Source organism: Dermacentor silvarum, chromosome 3 (genome assembly GCF_013339745.2).
Source record: "Dermacentor silvarum isolate Dsil-2018 chromosome 3, BIME_Dsil_1.4, whole genome shotgun sequence".
Lineage (NCBI taxonomy): Eukaryota > Metazoa > Arthropoda > Arachnida > Ixodida > Ixodidae > Dermacentor > Dermacentor silvarum.
Genome location: NC_051156.1, coordinates 192,945,664 through 192,966,090, shown reverse-complemented (window position 1 = coordinate 192,966,090; position 20,427 = coordinate 192,945,664). Strand labels below are relative to the sequence as shown.

At 45.0% G+C, this 20,427-nt stretch overlaps 1 protein-coding gene across 1 annotated transcript in view; it reads left to right on the top strand.

Annotated features, from left to right (window-relative positions):
• The window catches only part of LOC119444158 (neprilysin-2-like), a 29,930-nt gene extending 13,133 nt beyond the window's left edge, over positions 1-16,797 (top strand). Inside the window, exons 8-12 of the mRNA XM_037708616.2 lie at positions 1,766-1,881; positions 3,125-3,187; positions 4,773-4,871; positions 5,244-5,347; positions 16,609-16,797. Of these exons, the coding sequence (XP_037564544.2) occupies positions 1,766-1,881; positions 3,125-3,187; positions 4,773-4,871; positions 5,244-5,347; positions 16,609-16,726 (500 nt within the window). The 3' untranslated portion in view covers positions 16,727-16,797. The remainder of the gene's footprint in view (positions 1-1,765; positions 1,882-3,124; positions 3,188-4,772; positions 4,872-5,243; positions 5,348-16,608) is intronic.
• Positions 16,798-20,427: the final 3,630 nt, after the last annotated feature.

Below are 20,427 nucleotides of genomic sequence, written 5' to 3'. Positions count from 1 at the left end.
ATTGTCGCTAAGATGGACAGACGACTGTCTCACACAATCTCACCATGTTTTTTTTCTTCTTACATGAAAAACATCGATTATTTCTAAAAAAAAGAAATATTAAGAAGCAATTCCGCTTGCTATCGATAAAAACGCTTAGCATATATGGGAGGTGGTTATCTGTGGCACTGTGTTGGCACTATCTGTTATGCGTGCACTCCCCTTACTACCATGCGTTACCCGTCCGCGGGAGCCAACCAGTACTTTGAGCATCATTTCCTCAAGGACCAGCTCGGAACCCTGTGCAGCATCTTTGACTAGAGGCACACCGTCTCACCGACAGCGCCTGAAAACACTATCGTGAGGGAAGAATGCGAGAACGCTTCCTTTGCCACCATGCCACAGTGCGGCCCGGCCGTGGAATACCCAGGTATACCTTCGTGCGTATTTTACTGCTCCGTTAGACTGCACTATCATCGGAATCGCTCCACGAAAGCGGGCAGACAGTGACAAGGAAATCGCGGTTAGTTCCCAAGCCAACATAAGCGCTTTAAAACTGCTGATGGTGATGAAAACGTCCGATTGTGCCTCCAAAAGGAACGAAACAGCCAAATACACGGCAACGAGGCCCTAAGTGAGAAGGATTTTGGTTAAGCAGTGAATACCGGTGTTAGCTGAGCCTAACATGAATACATTGTTTCCTGTGCCCAACGTATGTTTCGCCACATGAAAGGGGTATTCGGTAAGCAACGCCCGCTCTGAATTTGGCAAATTTTAACACGTGCTTCAATGTTCAACAATATCTAGGATAGATCCCAGGATCAGGTAAACATACCCATCAAGCCAATCCGCGTTACATAAACACTGCATAGATTGGCACTGCCTGCAGAAAGGGCTTCTCATGCAGGATACAAGAATTCAGCTCGTAGTCCACTGTGAAGAATCCGATAAAACTGTAGAACACATTCACTTATACTGTGACACATATTCAAGCACGCCGCGGAAATCTCTTTAGAAAACTGCAGGTGCTTCATAGAAGACCACTACCGTTTAAGAAGAGCGCTGAGTGTTTCAGATGCTGCCGAATGTTCTGGTGCCCTCGGTGCCAATACATTTGATTACTCGTCACGTATTGTATTGTAGTGTTTTCCCATTACAGGTGCTTTATAGTTAAAATCCATACTTGGAGCGTGTTTAATAAAGCAAATTCTGAAACAGGCAAATAAATTATTTGCGAATAGGGCCGAACCCAACGAACTGTTGCTTGGCTGTTGGGTTAAGCGTGGAATACATACTCGTACTTCGTTAAAGCCTACAAAGTTGAGAGATACGCCAGTAAAATTAGGGTCCCAGGAAAAAAATAACTCGCGAAGTCATTTTGGCGAGCAGTATTGAATTCTGCAGCTCAGAGCTGTTATATGCCTTCCCCGAACTAACGAGAACGGAGAGGAGCATACCAGAAAGGGGGAGGAGGTCGCAAAATGTCATCGCTGAAATTGAATGGAACGGTTTGGCAGTGTGCTTCTTGTTACATCATCATAGACATACTTAGCGTTGTGTGACTTAACACCCTAGAAATCAGCGCTTGCTTGCTTGTATACTTTCGTATTCATCCCTTCTATAGGTTTCTATAAAGAATTCATGGTAACATAGTTAAGGTCTGTGGTATAGTATTATATAGAGGGTGTTACTAATGCTTCGATACTGAATCCCCTCTAGTGAAACTCTAATTAATGAACTTCAGACACGCTGCAAAACATTAAGCATCCATTTTCATTTTATGCAGGAAAGCGCATAAATGGCAGTGTCGTTAAAACAGAATTCTGGGATAATCTGACAACGACAAGTTTCTGCAGCAACTCTAAATGCCTGAACAATTCTGAACAATGTCGTGACAGAGAAGTAAGTGAATGTTTATTGTGTTACATAACAATTCGGTTCACTTTTGAGTAACTATTCATATAACGTTCAAGTTAAGAAATGACGCAGTTGTTGGCTCGTGGGTAGGCATATTTAGGAGTTTTTATTGATGACATTATGCTGTATAATTTGCAATTAAGTAATTACAGTCTTGCTCTCATGGTATAACATTGGCCATCGACATTTTGTTTCAGAATACCACAAGGTATATATTAGGTAGTGGTCTGGCTCAAATAAATATAAGTCCTGACTGGCGAAAGTATAACAGTGTACTTTCTCTTTTTGTATATAACAGTAAGCATACAGCCTTCGAAGTATATAAGCACGTCGTCCTTATATACTTCTGTCTCAGGGCTTGAATTGTTTGTTCATTCGTAGGCATTTTGTTTGCTGCCTTGTCCTGTTCATGTCATTTCAATCACCCCATCTGAAATAACAAGCATCGCATGTAACGGAGCTGATGTCTTCAGCTATTATGACACATTAAAATATATCTCTCAAGAGATTTTACGACCGGTATCAAGACACATCAGAGTTGCAGCATTTGAGCTTTTTGTGCCTGAATCTGACAGCTCAATGCACATTCTGCAAGAAAATGGCGATAAAGAAAGCACCTTCTGTTCCTCGTTTATGACGAGGATATTGGTCACATTAAAAGAATATATCTAAAATTCTGGGCACTTGGGCAGTTTGCGACTGAGACAATCTGATAACGAATTATCTGCACTTCTGTGGGGAACGTTTCGTCGAAGGAACGTGAATCTTTGATGCCCTTGCGGGTATGGTGGGTACGAAGTGCCACTGTCTGCGCACTTTGCGTTTTCTAAAACAAACGCATGACGAGCCATATAATGAATGCTTCTCACTGTCAGGCATCGTGGCTTTTTATGATACAGGCATGCTACCATTGAGATAAACCATCACTCTGTTCATATCATGGACTAAATTAGATTGAGATAAATTTAATTCGCTGCTCGGCGACATATTGAGGAACACATCGCCAAATAGTGACTGTTGCGCAACTGTTTATGCAAAGAGAGACGCGTAATCTAAAATAACTGTGGCACTCAAAATAACTGTGAGACGCGTTTGCAAGGCGATAATTATTATTGCGAAACATTTGGAGCCACGTTCATGGTTTCATGACGGGTGCATGCGGCATGGTGTTTTAGTTGCCGTAGGCACAGATGATACATAAATTCCTTTCTTTCTATTCATTTCACAGCATTGTTACAGTGCAAGCCATCAGAAGCTACACGATTACGTTGGAGTACGCGTATCTCACACGGTTAGTATGTCTGTTCCGAGCGATTACGTCATGGATAAATGAATAAATGTCAAGGAAAAGTAAATATAAACTAGGAAAAGTGAGGATTTGAAAGTCCACTCAGTTGCGTAGAAATATGTTTATATTTCGTGGTGCAAATGACGTAAACAGTACAAAGCCACCGTTACGCAATGACCATCGTTGCACTTTTTTGAACGCGCTTATGGAGATCTCCGGTAGAGTAGGAAAACAGACCTTTTCGGCACATGCGGACTTTTTCGAAGTAAGCCGCGATGAACTCATTTATGATAAATTGTTAATTATTGATTCATTAAGAAAGTACAAATGAAGAACCACAAATTCAAAGCCTCGAGAACCGTAATTCGATGAGATAGTAATTACCTGATGGTGTCAATTACGTCTAAAAGAAGCAGCTTGGCTGTCATATAGCCTATATATGTTGTGACCACCCAGGGTATTTTTACAAACAGAAAAAGCTCAATAAAAGAAGGAGTTTGAAATAAATTTCCACAGGAACGCACCAGTCTCAGTCAATGATGAAATCCGTGACGTTATGCGTAGCAGCAGATAGTCGTAACCACTCAGTCAAACTGGCATATCGCAAACCTCATGTGACGTTGGGTTATTTTGTCTTGAGTACCTCACCCTCATTTAAGAAGTATTGTTAACAAGCGTGAAGGTGGTAAATAATTCTGCAGCAGTGACTGCTCAATATTATTCATTAAAAAGTCGCAGCTTCGGCCGAACGGCGAAGCATCGATTGCGATAGCAAATTAGTAGAGAACCATACAAAGCAAAGATAACAGTTTATAGGGCCGTGTAAGGTTGTAAACATTCGCTTACTAACTAAACAGACAAGCATGGTGTCCCGCGCGCACAGGTAAACATGAACACATCTCGCTCGATGACCCGGAAACTGATTGTGAAAACGCCGGAGTGTGAAAGCGCGCCAGCAGTAGCGGGCAAATTGACCTTCGCACGGTCTCGCGTCTCGCTTCAACGCGAACTAAACGTCGAAAGCACAGTGCATACGAAGCTACCGCCACTCGGCGCATGCACTTTATCCCCATCGCAGATCGCTTTGAAGATGAGGCCCGCGCGGGCGCGCACTTCGCCCACATCGCAGATCGCTGTCAAGATACGGCACCGGCGCGGCCGCGCTGTGAGCAGCAGCCGATAGAGCGGAACCCCCCCCCCCCTCCCTCTCTCTCTCCGTGACGCTTCCGGCCTCGCGCTTCCGCGCTTCCGAAGACCTCGCGCTTCCGGCCTGCCTTCCTCCCTCGCGTGTGCTACATTGAGCCGCGATTGCCAGCTCACCCTCGTACGCTTTCACTCGCACACACAGCGTACGGCGCGCGGCGACGATTTTGTCGCCGTTGGACTTTATACGGAACCCTACGGCTACTGTGACGCCGACGACAGAAATGCGCTTGGAGTGTCCATATAATTGCCATCGCAATAGAATATTCTCATTGTAGTACATTGTAGCACTGGTACGTGACTATATTCAGTACCAACAACAAATACCGATTGTGAATAAAATAACGTAATTGCAACATTGCACACTGCACCACTCATGTTACAGGCACTAAAACGAAGCAAACAGTACTACACGGGGTCATTTGTGCTGAATGATACGAAGTTGAACACCGAGGACAACATATTCTTTACCTTCTTTGGAAGTGTGAGTAAAGCTATAGCGTGCTCGCTCATAAATATTAATTGTTCTTGCTTTTTGACACTTGTTTTCTTTTTATAAAACGTCACTTTGCTTATGTGACACATAACCGGAACGAATGAAATATGTCGAGGCACATGAAAATTACACTATGGCGCTGACAGACGTCACGCCTTATGAGACAGCCTTGAAGCATGATACATAAATGTGCGATAAAATCAAGGTCTTAAAAGCTAGCAGGGGCGTAGCTACAAAGTTAGACAATAATGCTTCGAACGTTTGCAACGCTGCCATTTAACTTCACATGCTCCTTCAAGCGGATCAATCGTATGCTTCTTGGTGAAATTGTTTTAACTTATAAATGTCTTTACTCCACAGCTCTACTGCCCCTACAGTGTAAATGAAAAACAGTCAAGTGAAGGCAAGAAACCTGAGGTTGTCCAAGAACGAGCAGATGACGAAGAAATTGACTTCCCAAAAAGGTACTTCACTGAGTGTTTGTGCTGTCATACGAGCCATAGCTGATAGCGGTTTTTACATTTCATCGAAACAATGTAATCATTAGCGCGTGCTGGGAAAAAATACCGGTAAGATAGTGTCTTGTTCTACGCCGTAGCCTTCATGTTTACCACTGCGTTAAATGGACACTGAATAGGTACGTAAACTACATCAGTTCACATTGAGGAAGTATTCCTTTGTTAATTTTGTTATATTAAGGTTGCTAATATGAAACAAAAACTTACCGCCAAGTCAATATTTCATTTAACTAAATTTCGCGCCACACCCCAGCGCCGGTACGTCAGTGTGACGTAGCCGATTTCAAAAAATATATTTAGTTTGATGCTGAAGGCTCAGCAAGATTTCTAGAAACTTGCCATATGCATTATTTGTCACCTAAAGAAATGGGAGGACGCTTAAGCTTCGCCTTTAAGAGTAGAACGCGATAGCGTTATCGTGACCCGTTCGCATCGCATCGTTCGCATACGGCACGTAGGCTTCATTCACAGCACACTGAACGTGGGAAAGCCAGCTTACAAAGACCAAGCTTACACCGATCCCCTTAAAGTCGGCTTCACTTTTAAACTGAAATGCTTGCTGAAAAGACGTTTTTCCAGGGGAAATACAAGTATTCTTATATTAAGATGTGAAGGCCCTCGCACTTTTTTATTATTTTATTACATCTTTGCTATTGCCCCGACGCGCGCGCGTGTCCAAAATTAGCATGCTAAGTCCCAATTTTACCTGCCTTAGGGAGCCTACATGCAAACAGCGCTTGCATGTAGGCTCCCTAACCTGCCTTAAACTCCCTAAATAAGAAAAGTACCGCCATCCTTTGATCAACGCCGCTTCTCTCTCTCCTGTATCTCCGATTGGACGATGATGGCGCGCGCTTTTCACTTCTTTATATTTTGTTTTGTGCCTTAAACTCCCTAAATAAGAAAAGTACCGCCATCCTTTGATCAACGCCGCTTCTCTCTCTCCTGTATCTCCGATTGGACGATGATGGCGCGCGCTTTTCACTTCTTTATATTTTGTTTTGTTTTTTCGCCTCAGAGCCATGTTGAAATTAAGTCCTCTGCGCAGCCGCAGTCGCCGGCGGCCGCGGCGGCGCGCGCCCGGCCTGAAAGCTTCAACCACGGTGGAAGAATATTTAGGTGTTGACACTGCGCGCGAGCGAGCGTCCAGATTATGTTCGGCCGCGCGCGGGCGTACCGAGTAGCTCTGCTGCGAGCCGATAGATGGCGCCGCGGCCAGCGGTCCCAGCTTAGCGGCGCCGGCGGCTTGGCATTCCTCTGCCTCCGCTAAATTTTCGTTCATAGTGGCGCCAGTAAAACTCAAAGCGCGAAGGAAATTCGTTATTTCAGATTAAGGTGATAAGTGTACCAGGCTGAATGCTTTGCTAACATGAATGTATATTGTGCAGGGCCTGAATTACGTGAACACGGATCGATCGGGCAGCACTCAACGCCCACTCACATTCCGCTCGCGGGCACATTTTGTTGCGGCCGATCTAGTCATGCATACAAGCATAAAAAATTAAAGCGTAAGCCCGCGTGCTACCCCTCGATCAGAAGAAAATAGTAACTGCACCGGAAAATTCAAACTCAGAAAACCGTTCAAGCATCGTCACGCGAATTCAGCGTGGGCGCGATATAATTTAAGAAATGAAACGGCGCAAGCTTGCGATATACAATGCACTAGAGCAAAGTGGGTGTTCATGGCTAGAACCTATGATAAGAAAGCACATAGCTATGTAAAGGAATCTTTCAAAAGATAATTTATCAGGCGAGACGAAGGCAGGCGGATTACAATATCACTTGGATTACATCTTGGATTACAATATCACTAATACAGTTTACTTGTGAAAATCTTTTTTATTTCAATTCCACTTAACATAGAGTGAGTATATTATTCATTTGGCTTTCGTCGTTTGGGGAGTGAGTGATTCTTGCAGGATCCAAGAGGTGACTTTGTTTTTTCTTAAATTGCATATGAGAATGTGCTAATGTAAGCGTATTTGACAATGTATGCTACAGCCTGTCCACAAATACACTTATACCCAGCACACAATAATCTCATAGACTTTTTATTTTTTATTTTGCAATAACAGAATAATAAAAATAAATTGTGCATGAAACAGCTCGATAATTTTAATAGAGGATAGCCTTCCCAGAAGCTTACGCTCTCATACATTCCCACAATGCAAAATGATGAATAAAAACATGCAAGCTTGTAACATACACCGCACGCGCATTGTAAAAAAACATTCAGTATCCAGGATGGCACAAATTTGAAAATCAGGCACACATCTGCACAGAAAACAGTATTATACAGGGTGCACAAAGATTTAAAAACATGGAAATGTCACGTAGCTGGACAGAACCAAGGTAATATTTTCCGTCCATTGGAGATACTGAGATTATTTTTTACATTCGGCCTAATTACATGATTATTCTTAATTAATTAATCAACTTCTCAAATATTATAATTATATTAAAAGTTTCAATGAGAAAATTGGAGAGCAACATGAAAGACTCCCGATACAGCTTTCTATTACTCAATACACGCTACGTATAAGTATTTTTCCGAGCGTGAAAGAAGCCCACGAATACACGCAAAGTGCCTCGTGGCAGGAGGAGGAGGAGGAGGAATGAGCGTTTATTGCTAGAAACAGCGAGAAAGTGTTTTTTCTTCGCCCTAGGTGGGCGGCTCTTTCAGTCCAGAAAGCCGTTGGCTAATGCCGCAGCCCGGGCCCGGTCCACCAGACTTCGCTGATCCTCCAGGCTCTGTGCCGTTAGCATTGCCTCCCACGTTTCTTCGGTGGCTTGTATCGTTTCTGAGGCATCGTCTTGACTGTTTTTCTCGCGGTGTGGGCACACCAAAACCATGTGTTGTAGGGTGTCTGGTACATCACAATATCGGCATAGGTATGAGAATTTAGTGAGATGCATCCGGTGCATGATAATTCCATGGACATATGTATTCGTTTGTAGTCTGCGGAGGGCGGTGGCTTCTTCCTTGCTTAATTTTGGATGTGGTAAAGGATATTCTCTTCTTTCGAGTCGGTAATGTTGCAGTATTACGGCGTAGTTGATGGGAATGTTCTCCACCCTCGTCGATTTCCGGATCCCGTGCGGCAGGAAATCCCGGCTGGTATGGTCTCTGGAGACAGCCTGTGCTGCTTCGTTTCCTGCCAGGTGTTCGTGGCCTGGGGTCCATACGACGTAGGTTTCGGGTAGTTCTTGGCGTCTTGATAGCTCTTTTAGAATTTTCACGGCTGCGGCAGAGATTCGGCCTTTTTGTAAGTTTCTACATGCCGTTTGCGAGTCGCTCAAGATGATTGCGGTGTCCTTGCATGTGGCGATGCCGAGGATGATGGCCACTTCCTCCGCCGTTTCTGGATTTCTGGCCGGTATGGTGGCAGCGACTAGCTCATTCCCTTTGTTGTTAGTCACGGTCACGTAGGCTCTTCTACCTGGATATTTTGCCGCATCTGTATATCTCGTGTTGGGGTTCCTTGAGTATTTCTTACTATTTCTTGGGAACTTTCATGTTGCTGTGCAATTCTCTCGTTCACACTTTTTTATCTAATTATAGCATTAGAAAAGTTGATTAATCAGTTATGAAAATAATTATGTAATAAGGCGGAATGCAAAAAATAATCTGAGTATCTCCAAGAGACGACAGACAACATTGCCTTGCTTCTGTCCAGCTATGTGACATTTTCATATTTTTAAATCTTGGTGCATGATAGTTAAGACACCCAGTATATATCTTATACAAGCAGCAAAATTTGCACAGACTGTTGTGGCACACAGGAGTTTTTGTGGCACACAGGAGGTTCTCTCTTCCGCAGCGGCTTTCGAGGTTTATTTGACCGTGTGAGGTTCTTTGGACAGTTCGGAAATAAGGTGAGAACTGTATTTGCAGACAGAACAGGGCTCTTTGGCGCGTCAAGTAGCACCATTTTATCGAGCTCCGCGTAATATTCCGTCGATATCATATCCTCTGAAAAATTCTTGGTGTAGAAATGGTCAGTAGGCATTAGAGTTCGGCCTGCCTTCAGATTTACACGGCGCCACTGCTCTAGACGACCGCTGTCGGACGGCGCTTTGAATAGAGGCACACGCTCCGCACTGGTTCGGTATCCAGAATTGCAGTTCGTGACGAAGCACTTTCTACCCATTTCAAACTCTCAGAAGGTCGCTTCCACCTTGGTCGAGGGCCCGTGGCGACAATACACAAGCACAAGATGATGAAAGGTGCGTGAACAAAAAGTGTGCCTTCAAAACAGCACGGCCGCACATGCAAGCACAAAGCGCACAAAGACAGCGAAGCACGCGCCTTCCCGCCGAGGCTGGGACCGCATACCGCAGCGCCCTCTACGACGGTGCCGAACCAGCTGCAACCAAACCGAACATAATCTGGACGCAAGCGAGCGGCGCTTTCGCGCGCGTTGGGGGGAGAGTGTCAGCACCTCTCCTTATTCTTACACCGTGGCTTCAACGTAGACTTTCAAGGTGCGCCACCTTCGACTTGGCTTTCGCAAGCAAAAAGTAAAGAAAAAAATGTCACAGTTTCGCCCTAAGGGCGAAGCAATGAACGCGATAGCAACACAGCTATGTCATACGAAGTAAGGTGAGCGGCTTTGGTAGCAATATGAATTGTAGTAAACATGAGCTGATTAAGTAAGCAGGTGTGCTGCGGCGTAATTAGACCGACATGAAGAGAGACTCGATGACCACGAGAAGGCGCGTGTGAAACGGTGGTGTTGATGAAAAGCGCTTCCCGTGGGCAGCGCGCGTGCGAAGGGACACACCTGTAGCGCTGCACTGCCGATCCGGGCAGCATTGCGTGTGTAGCGTGCGTTGGAAAATGTGACCCGACTATTACTAACTGAATGAACAAGCGTGGTGTGAGCGCGCACAAACAAACATGAAGAGATCACACTGAATGACTGCAGACAACGACTGTAAAAACGCTGGCAGCAAGCAGCGGGCGAAGGTACGTGCGGCCTATCGCTTCAACGGAAACTGAATGCGCCGGCGCTTAAAGGTCAGAGCCGCGTGGAGATAGGAGACGGTGCGAGCGAGCGACGAGCGCGGTTGTTGGCAGAGAAGTGCGCCCCCCCCCCCCCCCCCCCCCCTTGCTCCCTCCGGCGCTGGCTTCCTGCTTCCTTGCTTGCGCGTGGGAGATTGAGTGCGTTCGCTCTCCGTGATAGCGCGCGTCCCCGCACGCTTCCTCTCGGGCATGGCGCGCGGCGAAGATTTTATCTATAGAGAACCTCACGGCGACGGCGACGGCAGAAATCCGGTTCAAGTGTCCATATAATTGCTATCGCAATAAAAAGCAAGCGCTTTAGGAGAGGAGGTGGCGGAGGAAAGAGTAGATGGCGGTACTTTTCTTATATTGAGCCTTTTCGCGGAGAAGTTTGCTTGAGAGAAACGAAATGGCGCTCACGGCGGCGCGCCATACGTCTCCTCAGCGACCGCGCACGAATACGAAACCATTACCGCTTCTACGTTGCATCAGTGCGATCAGCTGTCGGAAATGCAACTGAGTTTTCGCTAACACACTGTGCTCCAATCATGCTAGATTGAATCATGTGAATTGATGATGTGTGCAGTAGTTGGCTGCAAAAATAGTGACTGGCATGTTAAGGAATGGAATGAATCTGTGTGACCAAGTTCGCGGACCGCTGCTGCAACTATCCGAACGTGTTACCGGCACTTCGAGATGTACGGCTTTCCTCGAGGATACAGAAATTTGCTCATCCGCCAGCCTTGTATCGCTAACCTTCAAAGAAAAGGCTTCATCCCCAGAACGTCGGCAAGAGTGAGTACCACTCGTTAAGCATGCAATGACAAAGGAGTAGCGCCGCTTCCTGTCATAGTAAGTTTCGCGCACGTTATCTATACACATCTGTCCCAAATGGCAGGAAAACTTACGCCCACTCCATCGCCAACGTATCAAGAATAAGTTAATGGGCGCACACTTCTAAATGGCGGACTACAACGATGGCGCACGAATGGTCGAAGCTGAATATTTCGTGACAGTCCACAAGAGTAAGCGAGTTACTAGCTGTAATATAGATTTGCTACAAGGTATTACAATGTACAAAACAGCTGCGTTTTAGGAACAAATCTATCAGAACTGAGCACACCGGCCGCGAATGATTAGGCAGAAAAAAAGTTGTCGCAGTTTCACCTGAAAGGCGAAGCATCAATTGCGATAGCAAATTTGTAGAGAGCTATACGGAGTAATGATATTAGCTTTATCAGCTGTATAAACTTGGACATGCAGCAGCACCGGCAACACGCAGACCTATTGTCGACGCCATCGGCGTTTTGCTCGCGTTCGCTCAAAATGCGTGCGGCGTTGGTGACTGTTGCCGGAGCCTCTGATATAAATAGGCACTTGGTGCCGCAGCTAAACGTCGCCTCCCTTCCCTCCCCTTCCCCCCCTCCCCCTCCCCCACGGCCTCTCGCGCTTCGGAAGAAGGCGCGTTTGCTCTACATATATGGTGATTGTAAAGCAGGAAAGAGACGCTTACTTCTGCAGCCCTTAAGCGAGCACGGCGCAGAACGCGCGTTTGTTCTCGGCCGTGCGTTCACTCCCCGTGAAAGCGCGCGCCCCTCGCGCCCTTTCACTCGCACATACAGCGTTCGGAATTGGCGCTAAATTAAAATAAATTAAATTATGGGGTTTTACGTGCCAAAACCAGTTCTGATTATGAGGCACGCCGTAGTGGGGGACTCCGGAAATTTGGACCACCTGGGGTTCTTTAACGTGCACCTAAATCTAAGTACACGGGTGTTTTCGCATTTCGCCCCCATCGAAATGCGCGGAATTGGCGCTGAGCCGTGCTCCCTCAAGGGCTGCAGAAGATAGCGCCAACATTTCCCTTTCCCTCAAGAACCACTTATCGCGGCGATGATTTCATCTCCATTGGCGCTGAGCCGTGCTCCCTCAAGGGCTGCAGAAGATAGCGCCAACCTTTCCCTTTCCCTCAAGAACCACTTATCATCATCTCCATTGACGTCATACGGAACCTCACGGCGACGGCGACGCCGACGGCAGAAATCTGCTTTTGAGTGTCCATATAATTGCTCTCGCAATAATAATCAGATAGTGGCCGCACCGACGAACTTCACTGAGCCACAAACTGACAAGCCACTACTTCAAAATACTTGCCGAATACAGAACAAAGAGCAAAACACACTAATCCTGACTGAATTCATGAGTGGAATGTTTAGATAGCTTGGAATAGATATTTAGCCCCGCTTTTAGAACAAGCACCATATACGCTGCTTGTGCCGTTTGGACATAGCTTAATCACCTCCGAAAGCGCTTTTGCATGTTCTCTGAAGCTGTGATCAAAGCTTCGTGTCGTCCACCGAGTCACCGTCTACGATATCTCCGAAAACAGAGGTTTTCTAAGCCGCGCCGGCGTCATACACTTCCATTGTAAACAAGGAGGCAACGGAGGCAGTTGAGGCAAGCAATGGACGCGTCACTATGTGATCAAACATGGCAGCGCCCACGGGATCACTGCGAAAAGAGTCAATAGAGACTTTAACCTGCCTAGGATGCGAGCGCCATCTGGATATCATTTTCGCAAGTACCCGAACGCGCGACTGTAGGTCTGGTAGAAATGCTGGAAAAGGGGTTTGTGTTTGAGTTTCCTCGTAGCAGAATTAGGTTTCCTCGTACATTCAAATTACAATCCGACGCCGATTGGTAAACAATCCGACGGCGAATCCGACGCCGAATGGTTAAGTCGTATTTTACCATTTTTCTGAAGGATTTCGCTATGAGAAATTCAATTTTTGTTCACCAAAACCTTGCACCATGTGGAGGGCCTGCGCGGTTGGGGTTGGGGATGATTTTCTCCGCCACCACCATCGCACGCCGACGCCGGTTGCCGATGCCGGATTTTCTGCGACACGGGGCCCTTAACGCTATCGCGTTAAAATTAACTGTAGTCAACTTTTACAGACGTAAAGATTGACTAGGTGTGCGCGACGTCTTTAAAACACCTGACGACACGGTGAGTGGATGCAAGAACTTCATAGGGGCGTCACCACTCGTATTGCGTTTTTGACCCCTTTCCTGGCTTAAGAAGCCTCTGCTCTAGGAAAGAGTGGCATTTGTGGTATTTCAGGTAAATTAATTTTTAGTACAGCTCAAGTTGCGCGTACGCACTACAGTTGCTTGTAGGTAAGGTCTCCTACGTACCGTAGATACCGCGGCCATCGCAGGATGCCGCGACGAGTTCGTTGGCTGAGCGCACTGTAGATCGCTGAGGACAACCGCGTTTGGTGCGTCGTAGGAGCCAAAATCGGAAATAGTGGCGCCTACGTGAACATGCAAAATCAAATTTGAACTGCGTGCCACAGTGACGTTCAGTAGGCGGAGCTTTGTGGGCACGCCCCGCTCCGCCGTAGCCTTCGCCGTGCAAGTCATCGAAGAAGGAGCGGAAGTATTTCTGAAACAGTCTAATTCAACTTCAATTGCATTTATCGACTTCGATAACATGTAGTTCAGTGCCACTTTAAAGCGAACAGCTTTCTTTGGCTCTTTCGGCCATTTTCGTGTTTGGTTGGTGGTCGATGATCGGTCGATAGTCAGTGGTCGGACTCGGTGAGGTAACATTTCGCACTTTCACTCTCGTTCGTTAGTTTAGGCCATTTACTTACATTGACAATCATGGTCGATGGTATTTGCACATTATTTTCTTAATTACTAACTATATAATCTGCTCCATGAAAATGTATGCATGATAGCTAAAAAAAACAAGAAACGATACTGAAAGCATAAAATTTAAAGCGAAGGTAACTGCATATCACTTGGGCACATTATTTCTCGACGTAGTCTCCACCATGTGATTTCACCGTACGCAATTCTAAACCTAGCGCATGCGGACTGCTCGCGCACGGTAATAAATTCTTCGTGCGAAACTATATTTTGAATGCTTAAACACCGTTGATGTTAGAGCGTTGTTTATCGCAAAACATCTTTAAGTGTTCTGAATGGCTGAATTTCTTCGGCACTAAATCAGTATTGCATGAAGGATGAATAATTATCATCAATATAACTTCGCAGCATCTGATATGCTCGAGGATTAGTGTTCTTGCGCTGTAAAAAAAAAAAAAAAAAAAAAAAAAAAACGTTATGCCGATTGCACGAGTTATAGTAAAGTCATCTGCCGAATGATGGCGCAGCCACACCCATATAGTAAGGATGCGTCTTTCGTAATTTACTTGCAGTTTTATCCGCGTGAAATAATCCCCAACGTGTAGCTCCGCTGACCCTTAATTATGGACGCCACAAAAGGGACTTTTCCACATCGAGAAGCTCGCCTTTGTAATGTCCCAATTGCCTATGTTACAAATGACATCAACCTCAGGCGATGAGGTGCTGCCGTTCCAGAACTGGTAATGATGATAACGTAGAGAACAAACAAAACGCTTTATTTATGCTTTTAAGCAGAGAGAAAGTGGAGTAGCAGAGGTACTTTGTACATAAATATCTCCACATCACCGAATTTTATACGCAGCAGAACAGAACAGAAGCGAGGGACTGCATCTGATGATATGAATATGGCAAAGAGGACAGAAAACATACTGTTGGCAGAAAAGGTTGCGGGGCTCTCGACTAAGCGGTACAAAGCATACATCCGTTGGAAAAAAAAGAAAAATGTATTTAGACCACGGGTGCTACGAGAAAGAGGACTCATTTCGAGCTTATTCCGTGAATTGACATCAGTAGCCTCTGCTCGACTTCACGCACACCATAATGCGCTGTTCTCTATCTCAAAGCTGCACGTCACAGCTGCAAAAAAAAAAAAGTGTTCTTTATCGTTCAACCATGATTCTATCTATAGGTTGTCCACGGGTGCACATGTTCATTGATCACACAAAAACCTTCCCACATTAGCGCCCACACCGTATATCCCTGTATTTTTCTTTCACATCGTGCTCATATCATAATACATTACGAGCGTTAAGTGTTGGGCTTATACACTTAGTCAGTTCAAGCTAAGAACGCAGTAGCAAACGCGCCTAAAAGGGCTAGCTCATAAACCCTGTTGATGTCCTGCTGATGATTGAACCCCTGCTGATGTTTGAACGGCACTGAGCGGTCCTTCAAGTTATGAACTGCTCGCGGCCAAGCGGGCACATTGAGACGCATTACGCGTTGTGATTTGGCTTTGATTACCGAGGCGCAGTTAGAACGCAGGCGAGAGCTTGCGCGGACAAGGAATACGCGGAAATTAAAAGAAACATTTCGCGACGGACTATAACGCTTTCGCATTCCCACACTTAAGCAGTTGTAACTGTCTCCGCTGATTTTTTTTTTTTTTGTAGAAGCGCTCGAAAACGCAAACGAAGAAGAAAGAATGTAGAAGAAAGGCACGTAAGCGAGTGCCCGTGTCAGGAACTAAACTTTGTAGTGCGCTAAAAAAACTGAAGATAAAATCGGGTTTTATGAGCCTTAGGCAAAGTTACAAGCGTGAGTGTGAATTAGATGCGTTGTGGGGAAATTCTGTCAATTTCGATATAATTCCTCATCCAACCCCATTTTTATGCTGTGTAGAAGCATTTCGAGAAAACACTATAATCAATGTGATAGGCAGAAACATTGTGCAATTGAAGCACGTGCCTTCGAGAATTGCTGGTGAAATTATGAAGCTGTTGAAGAAACGAGAGAGCCAAAAGATAATGTCAAATTTCATGATGATTCCTGGCTAGTCGTTCGAACAGCTTCGGTTTATGTTTTGTTTTTATTGTGCAGAGTAACGAAAGTATGAGGAATTATTTTGTGTCGTGGAAGTCGGAAGAAACTTGAACATGGAGCGCCATAGAGCAGGCGAAGAGCGATTTTGTACGGTGGGGTCCTACTAAGTTTTTGACTTCTAAATAAATAAAGTGCACTGCACTGCCCTATTGACGATTCTGAAATTCAGGGATAAAGTGCACAGCTGCTCATTGTGAGCACTAGCCACGAACACTTTAATTACCGAGCTACATCACCAGAAAGCATTTGCGATTTTTTTTTTCAGGATCGCTTGAGTGATGGGTGGTGCAAGAGTTCAACCGTATACTTGAAAATTTTCTAAAACGCGAGTGGCATAGCTCAATGCATTTAATGACTCGTAGAAGCTCGAAGAAATGACGGAATGAAAAATAACATTGATTTGATGTACGTGCGTTGCACTTATATTCATTTTGTTTTACAGCTTGAACGAAATTGTGTCCATCTACCACAAGTTCAACGAAACGTTCAATTGCAGCGGAACTGTCTCAGACACTTGTCACTTGGTTCCTGAAGAGAATATATCGGAGGTTGGATGTTGACTGAAGTTGGGTCGAACACATTTGCGCGCACTTATTTGTGATAAGTGAAATAAACGTTTGATTAGCCCTCACATTTGTCAAAATACCTTGACCATATATGAATGAATCCCACGAGTCACAGTGATTTTATTCCTGTAAAATATTCGTCACTCACACGTATGCTGCCTTTCTTGTTGTTGTTTTCTTTTACACTGGGCTAGACACGTCTAGGTGACCGAACACAGGATTCACTGTACCATTATTTACTACTCTCTATGTAATAAAAAAAGACGTGCTAATGAATCTAGGTGTGTCGCTAGGCCATTTATAGTAGCGCTCATGGTCAGTCACAATGCTGTCACATTGTAACGACCGCAAGAGGCAAGCATTGCAAAAACTGCGATTTAACATTTTAACTTTATATTGGTTGAACTAGTGCCCAGAAAGACAAGCAACACTAAAAACAACACATCAATAGCGGCGTCTGCAGTCGTTTGTCATCGAAATCTCAACTAACGCGTCAAGTCCGTCGGCTATTTATACACGGATGAGCGTACATATTCCAGAATACACCTCAGTACTCACGTACATTCAACAATGTACAGCACTGTGATATGTGAAGTGCGCGAGGCGATGTAAACATGGCGCGTGGGATGGCCGGGAGCAAAAGACGATGAGAAAGATGAAGGGCTGCGTGAGTTTGGCTCGAGCGCGCCGAGCGTCGCAAGAAAAAAAGCAACACCTAAAGAAAAGTCCACGAGAGACTTGGAGAAAAGAAGATGAAGAAGAGAAGAATGGAAAAGTGGGTACGTGCCACGTTTAAAGATCATCATCATGATCATCAAGAGGAGAAGACATGCCGGCGGTTGGAACAAGTGAAGGCGGCTAGGGTGCAGAGGCGTGAGCTTGACGGGTGCTCGGACCCGGGCTCACGAGGCCTCTACCTGGCCGGCTCTGCCCTTGCCGACGACCTGGCGTCTTCCCACAGCAGGCTGTGGGAAGAGCCAGCGTCACGTCGGCTGTTCGAGACTTGATCCCTTCCCCCGACCCCAGGCTTCAAGCTATTTGCACGCCACATCCGCTTGTTTTGGTACCCCTAGGTATCGTAGTGAACTCACCCTTTGTTCTTGAACTTATCCGTGTATCTCGTGCTATAACTGTCATTGTAGTTCCTAGTCCGTGTTTATAAGGGAGTGTTATTTTCTATTGATAGATTTACCCTTGCGTGTGGTTTGCAACCAGCCTTGTCTTTTTATTTGAAGCACCGAGGCGCAACTAATCGGATGCGTTTTCTATCAAACTCTAAAGAACCTAATCGTCACAAGCGCGTACTACTGGTGTCGCACGCGAAATCTGATTTGACAAAACTCTATTGCTACATCAAACGACGGAAACATTCAAGAAATTATGGATACCGTATAGGCACATCTCGCGCAAAGCGATAACTTGATAGCAGTGATTATCTGGTGAAAAACGATATAGGCAAATCCAACGCACATGTTTGAATATACGGGATGCGATACTTTAGTAAATTGGCTATACTTATATGTTCTACAACTAAATACAAGGGAAGCAGCATATTTTAAAGTTCTAAGAGCAGAGCCGAGTGTTTCCACAACGTAACGGAAGTCTTTCTGCAGCATTAAGAAAAGTTTGGTGCAGTTTAGAATGAAACATTGAACAGGGGATAAATTCAGACATACGCAAAATAAAGATTCATAGGGTGCGTGATTTGCTATCCATGGAGCAACCTTATGCCCTTCTGAACAAGTAATAAAAACATGCCCTGTTGTATTTTCTGCTTTTGTACAAGACGTTGGTTTCTTAAGCCTATCATTTTCAGAGCCGCTTGTGTTTGAACGAAGCTGGTACTGTAAGAGAAGGCTTAAATGCACCGTTTTCGACCTTTTCTTTTTGTAATGACGATTCGTTGACATCCATAAACACACCTTTAACCAGTTATAGAATGTTGTCGATGTAAATGGCGTCAAAAATGCTTAAGCGAATAAATGTCCGTATACTTATAATGCCAGACAGTTTTCTGCGACGTGTCCTGTTCATTGCGCTCTGATGAAATGTCACTCTGAAAAAAATAACTTCTGAAATATTTGTCCAGATTGAAAGTAAAATGACATTGATAGATTGTATTTATACGCGCGCTCTTCACTCTCTTCAAAACATTGTGTTCGTTGTAGTCGTGGTGCAAAATGAAGGGGGAAAAAACGTGTAACACCGGTAAAAAAAAAAAGATATGAATGTTTTTATTCCTTCGTGATAATTGAACTATTCCAATAATACTTATGTTTGCCACGATTTTTCGACGCACTTCGGACTCTGTCAAGTACTACTGACCACATACTGTTTCATTTTTAACCGTGGTGAACTAACTACACATAGTGTTCATGGTGAGGTTCACTGAATATTTTGTAAAAGCAAAAGGCTTGCGTAAACTGTACAATTAGCCCCACAAAGTAGGGCGTGCTGCAATGCTAGGAGCAGGAGACTATACGGACATATGGACTCTGCATTTTCTATGGGTCGTTTGTTCTGTTAAAATGCCTATTTAGCTTCGTTTCTTCCTTAGACGAGGAAGTACGATTTTGCACTAAGGCTTCGCCGCTGGAATGATACGGTGGAACGGTCGCAGCGCTCGCGCAAGAGTCTCATTCAGTTCGGAAACTGTGGGATAATAATTTGCATGTTGGAAGCTTCCAACAGAGAAATTATTATCCCACGGGCACCAATCGTGCGATTAGAGCACCCCTAGGGATGCTGCAATCGCACGATTGGTCACCTGGCACCGACAATGTTTTGATCTTTGCATCCCGATCATCAGAGCTAGTAAAACTCTTGCGTATAACTCCTCTTGACAATTTCGTACTAACGGTATCACCTGCTTTTCGGGGCCGGAGCTTACGTGCACCATTTATTAGTTTGGCTTGTTACCAGCCGGGCGCACAGGACAGGACACCGCGTCATCACTACAACGGGACAAAGCTCGCAAGAAAGGGTTATTCTGCATAAATCAAGTATGGTCAGCCATGCTAAAATACCTTAAGGAAAAAGCAATAAAGCCATTTGTTAACGTAACTCGTGCTTTGTGTCAACTTACTGCTAAGAGACTGTCGCATTCTTGCTAACTAGCGTCATTGAAGATATGCACTACGTAAAGGCCGAAGTGTGGTCAGCAAGAAAATAGATGGTGACAATTGCTTTCAATGTCCGCACTGATGCTCGCACATTAGTCTACCATTTCTCCGAGAATATACATATTGTTACGGTTAATGTAGAAACGGCTTTATTTAAAGGACGAGGTTGATGGTGAAGTAAAGATGGCGTCGAAGGACTGCGCCAGATAACGTCTTTCTCCTCTTCTCCTTGCCCGGCTCATGCCGTAGCTATTGCCGGTTGCCAGACGAAGGCCGCTGGGCAAGTCCAAATCACTCGGAAAGCGTAGGGTGAAAACCACTTAAGAGGAGAAACATGTACCAACTGGGTCCGGCTAGACCCACGACCAGCTGACGTCAAGCGTGCCACCACGTACGTCAGTTACTTAAGCGATCGACAATAATGGGCCCGTGTACTGGGTAAAAAAACTTTTCGCATAAGCCACGTTTACGCTGAGGGGTCAACAATATTGAGATAAGAGGGCTATTTACAGGGTGTCCCAGCTAACGTTAAAAAATTAAACACGTTCTCGATGGATCTTAAGACATTTTTTT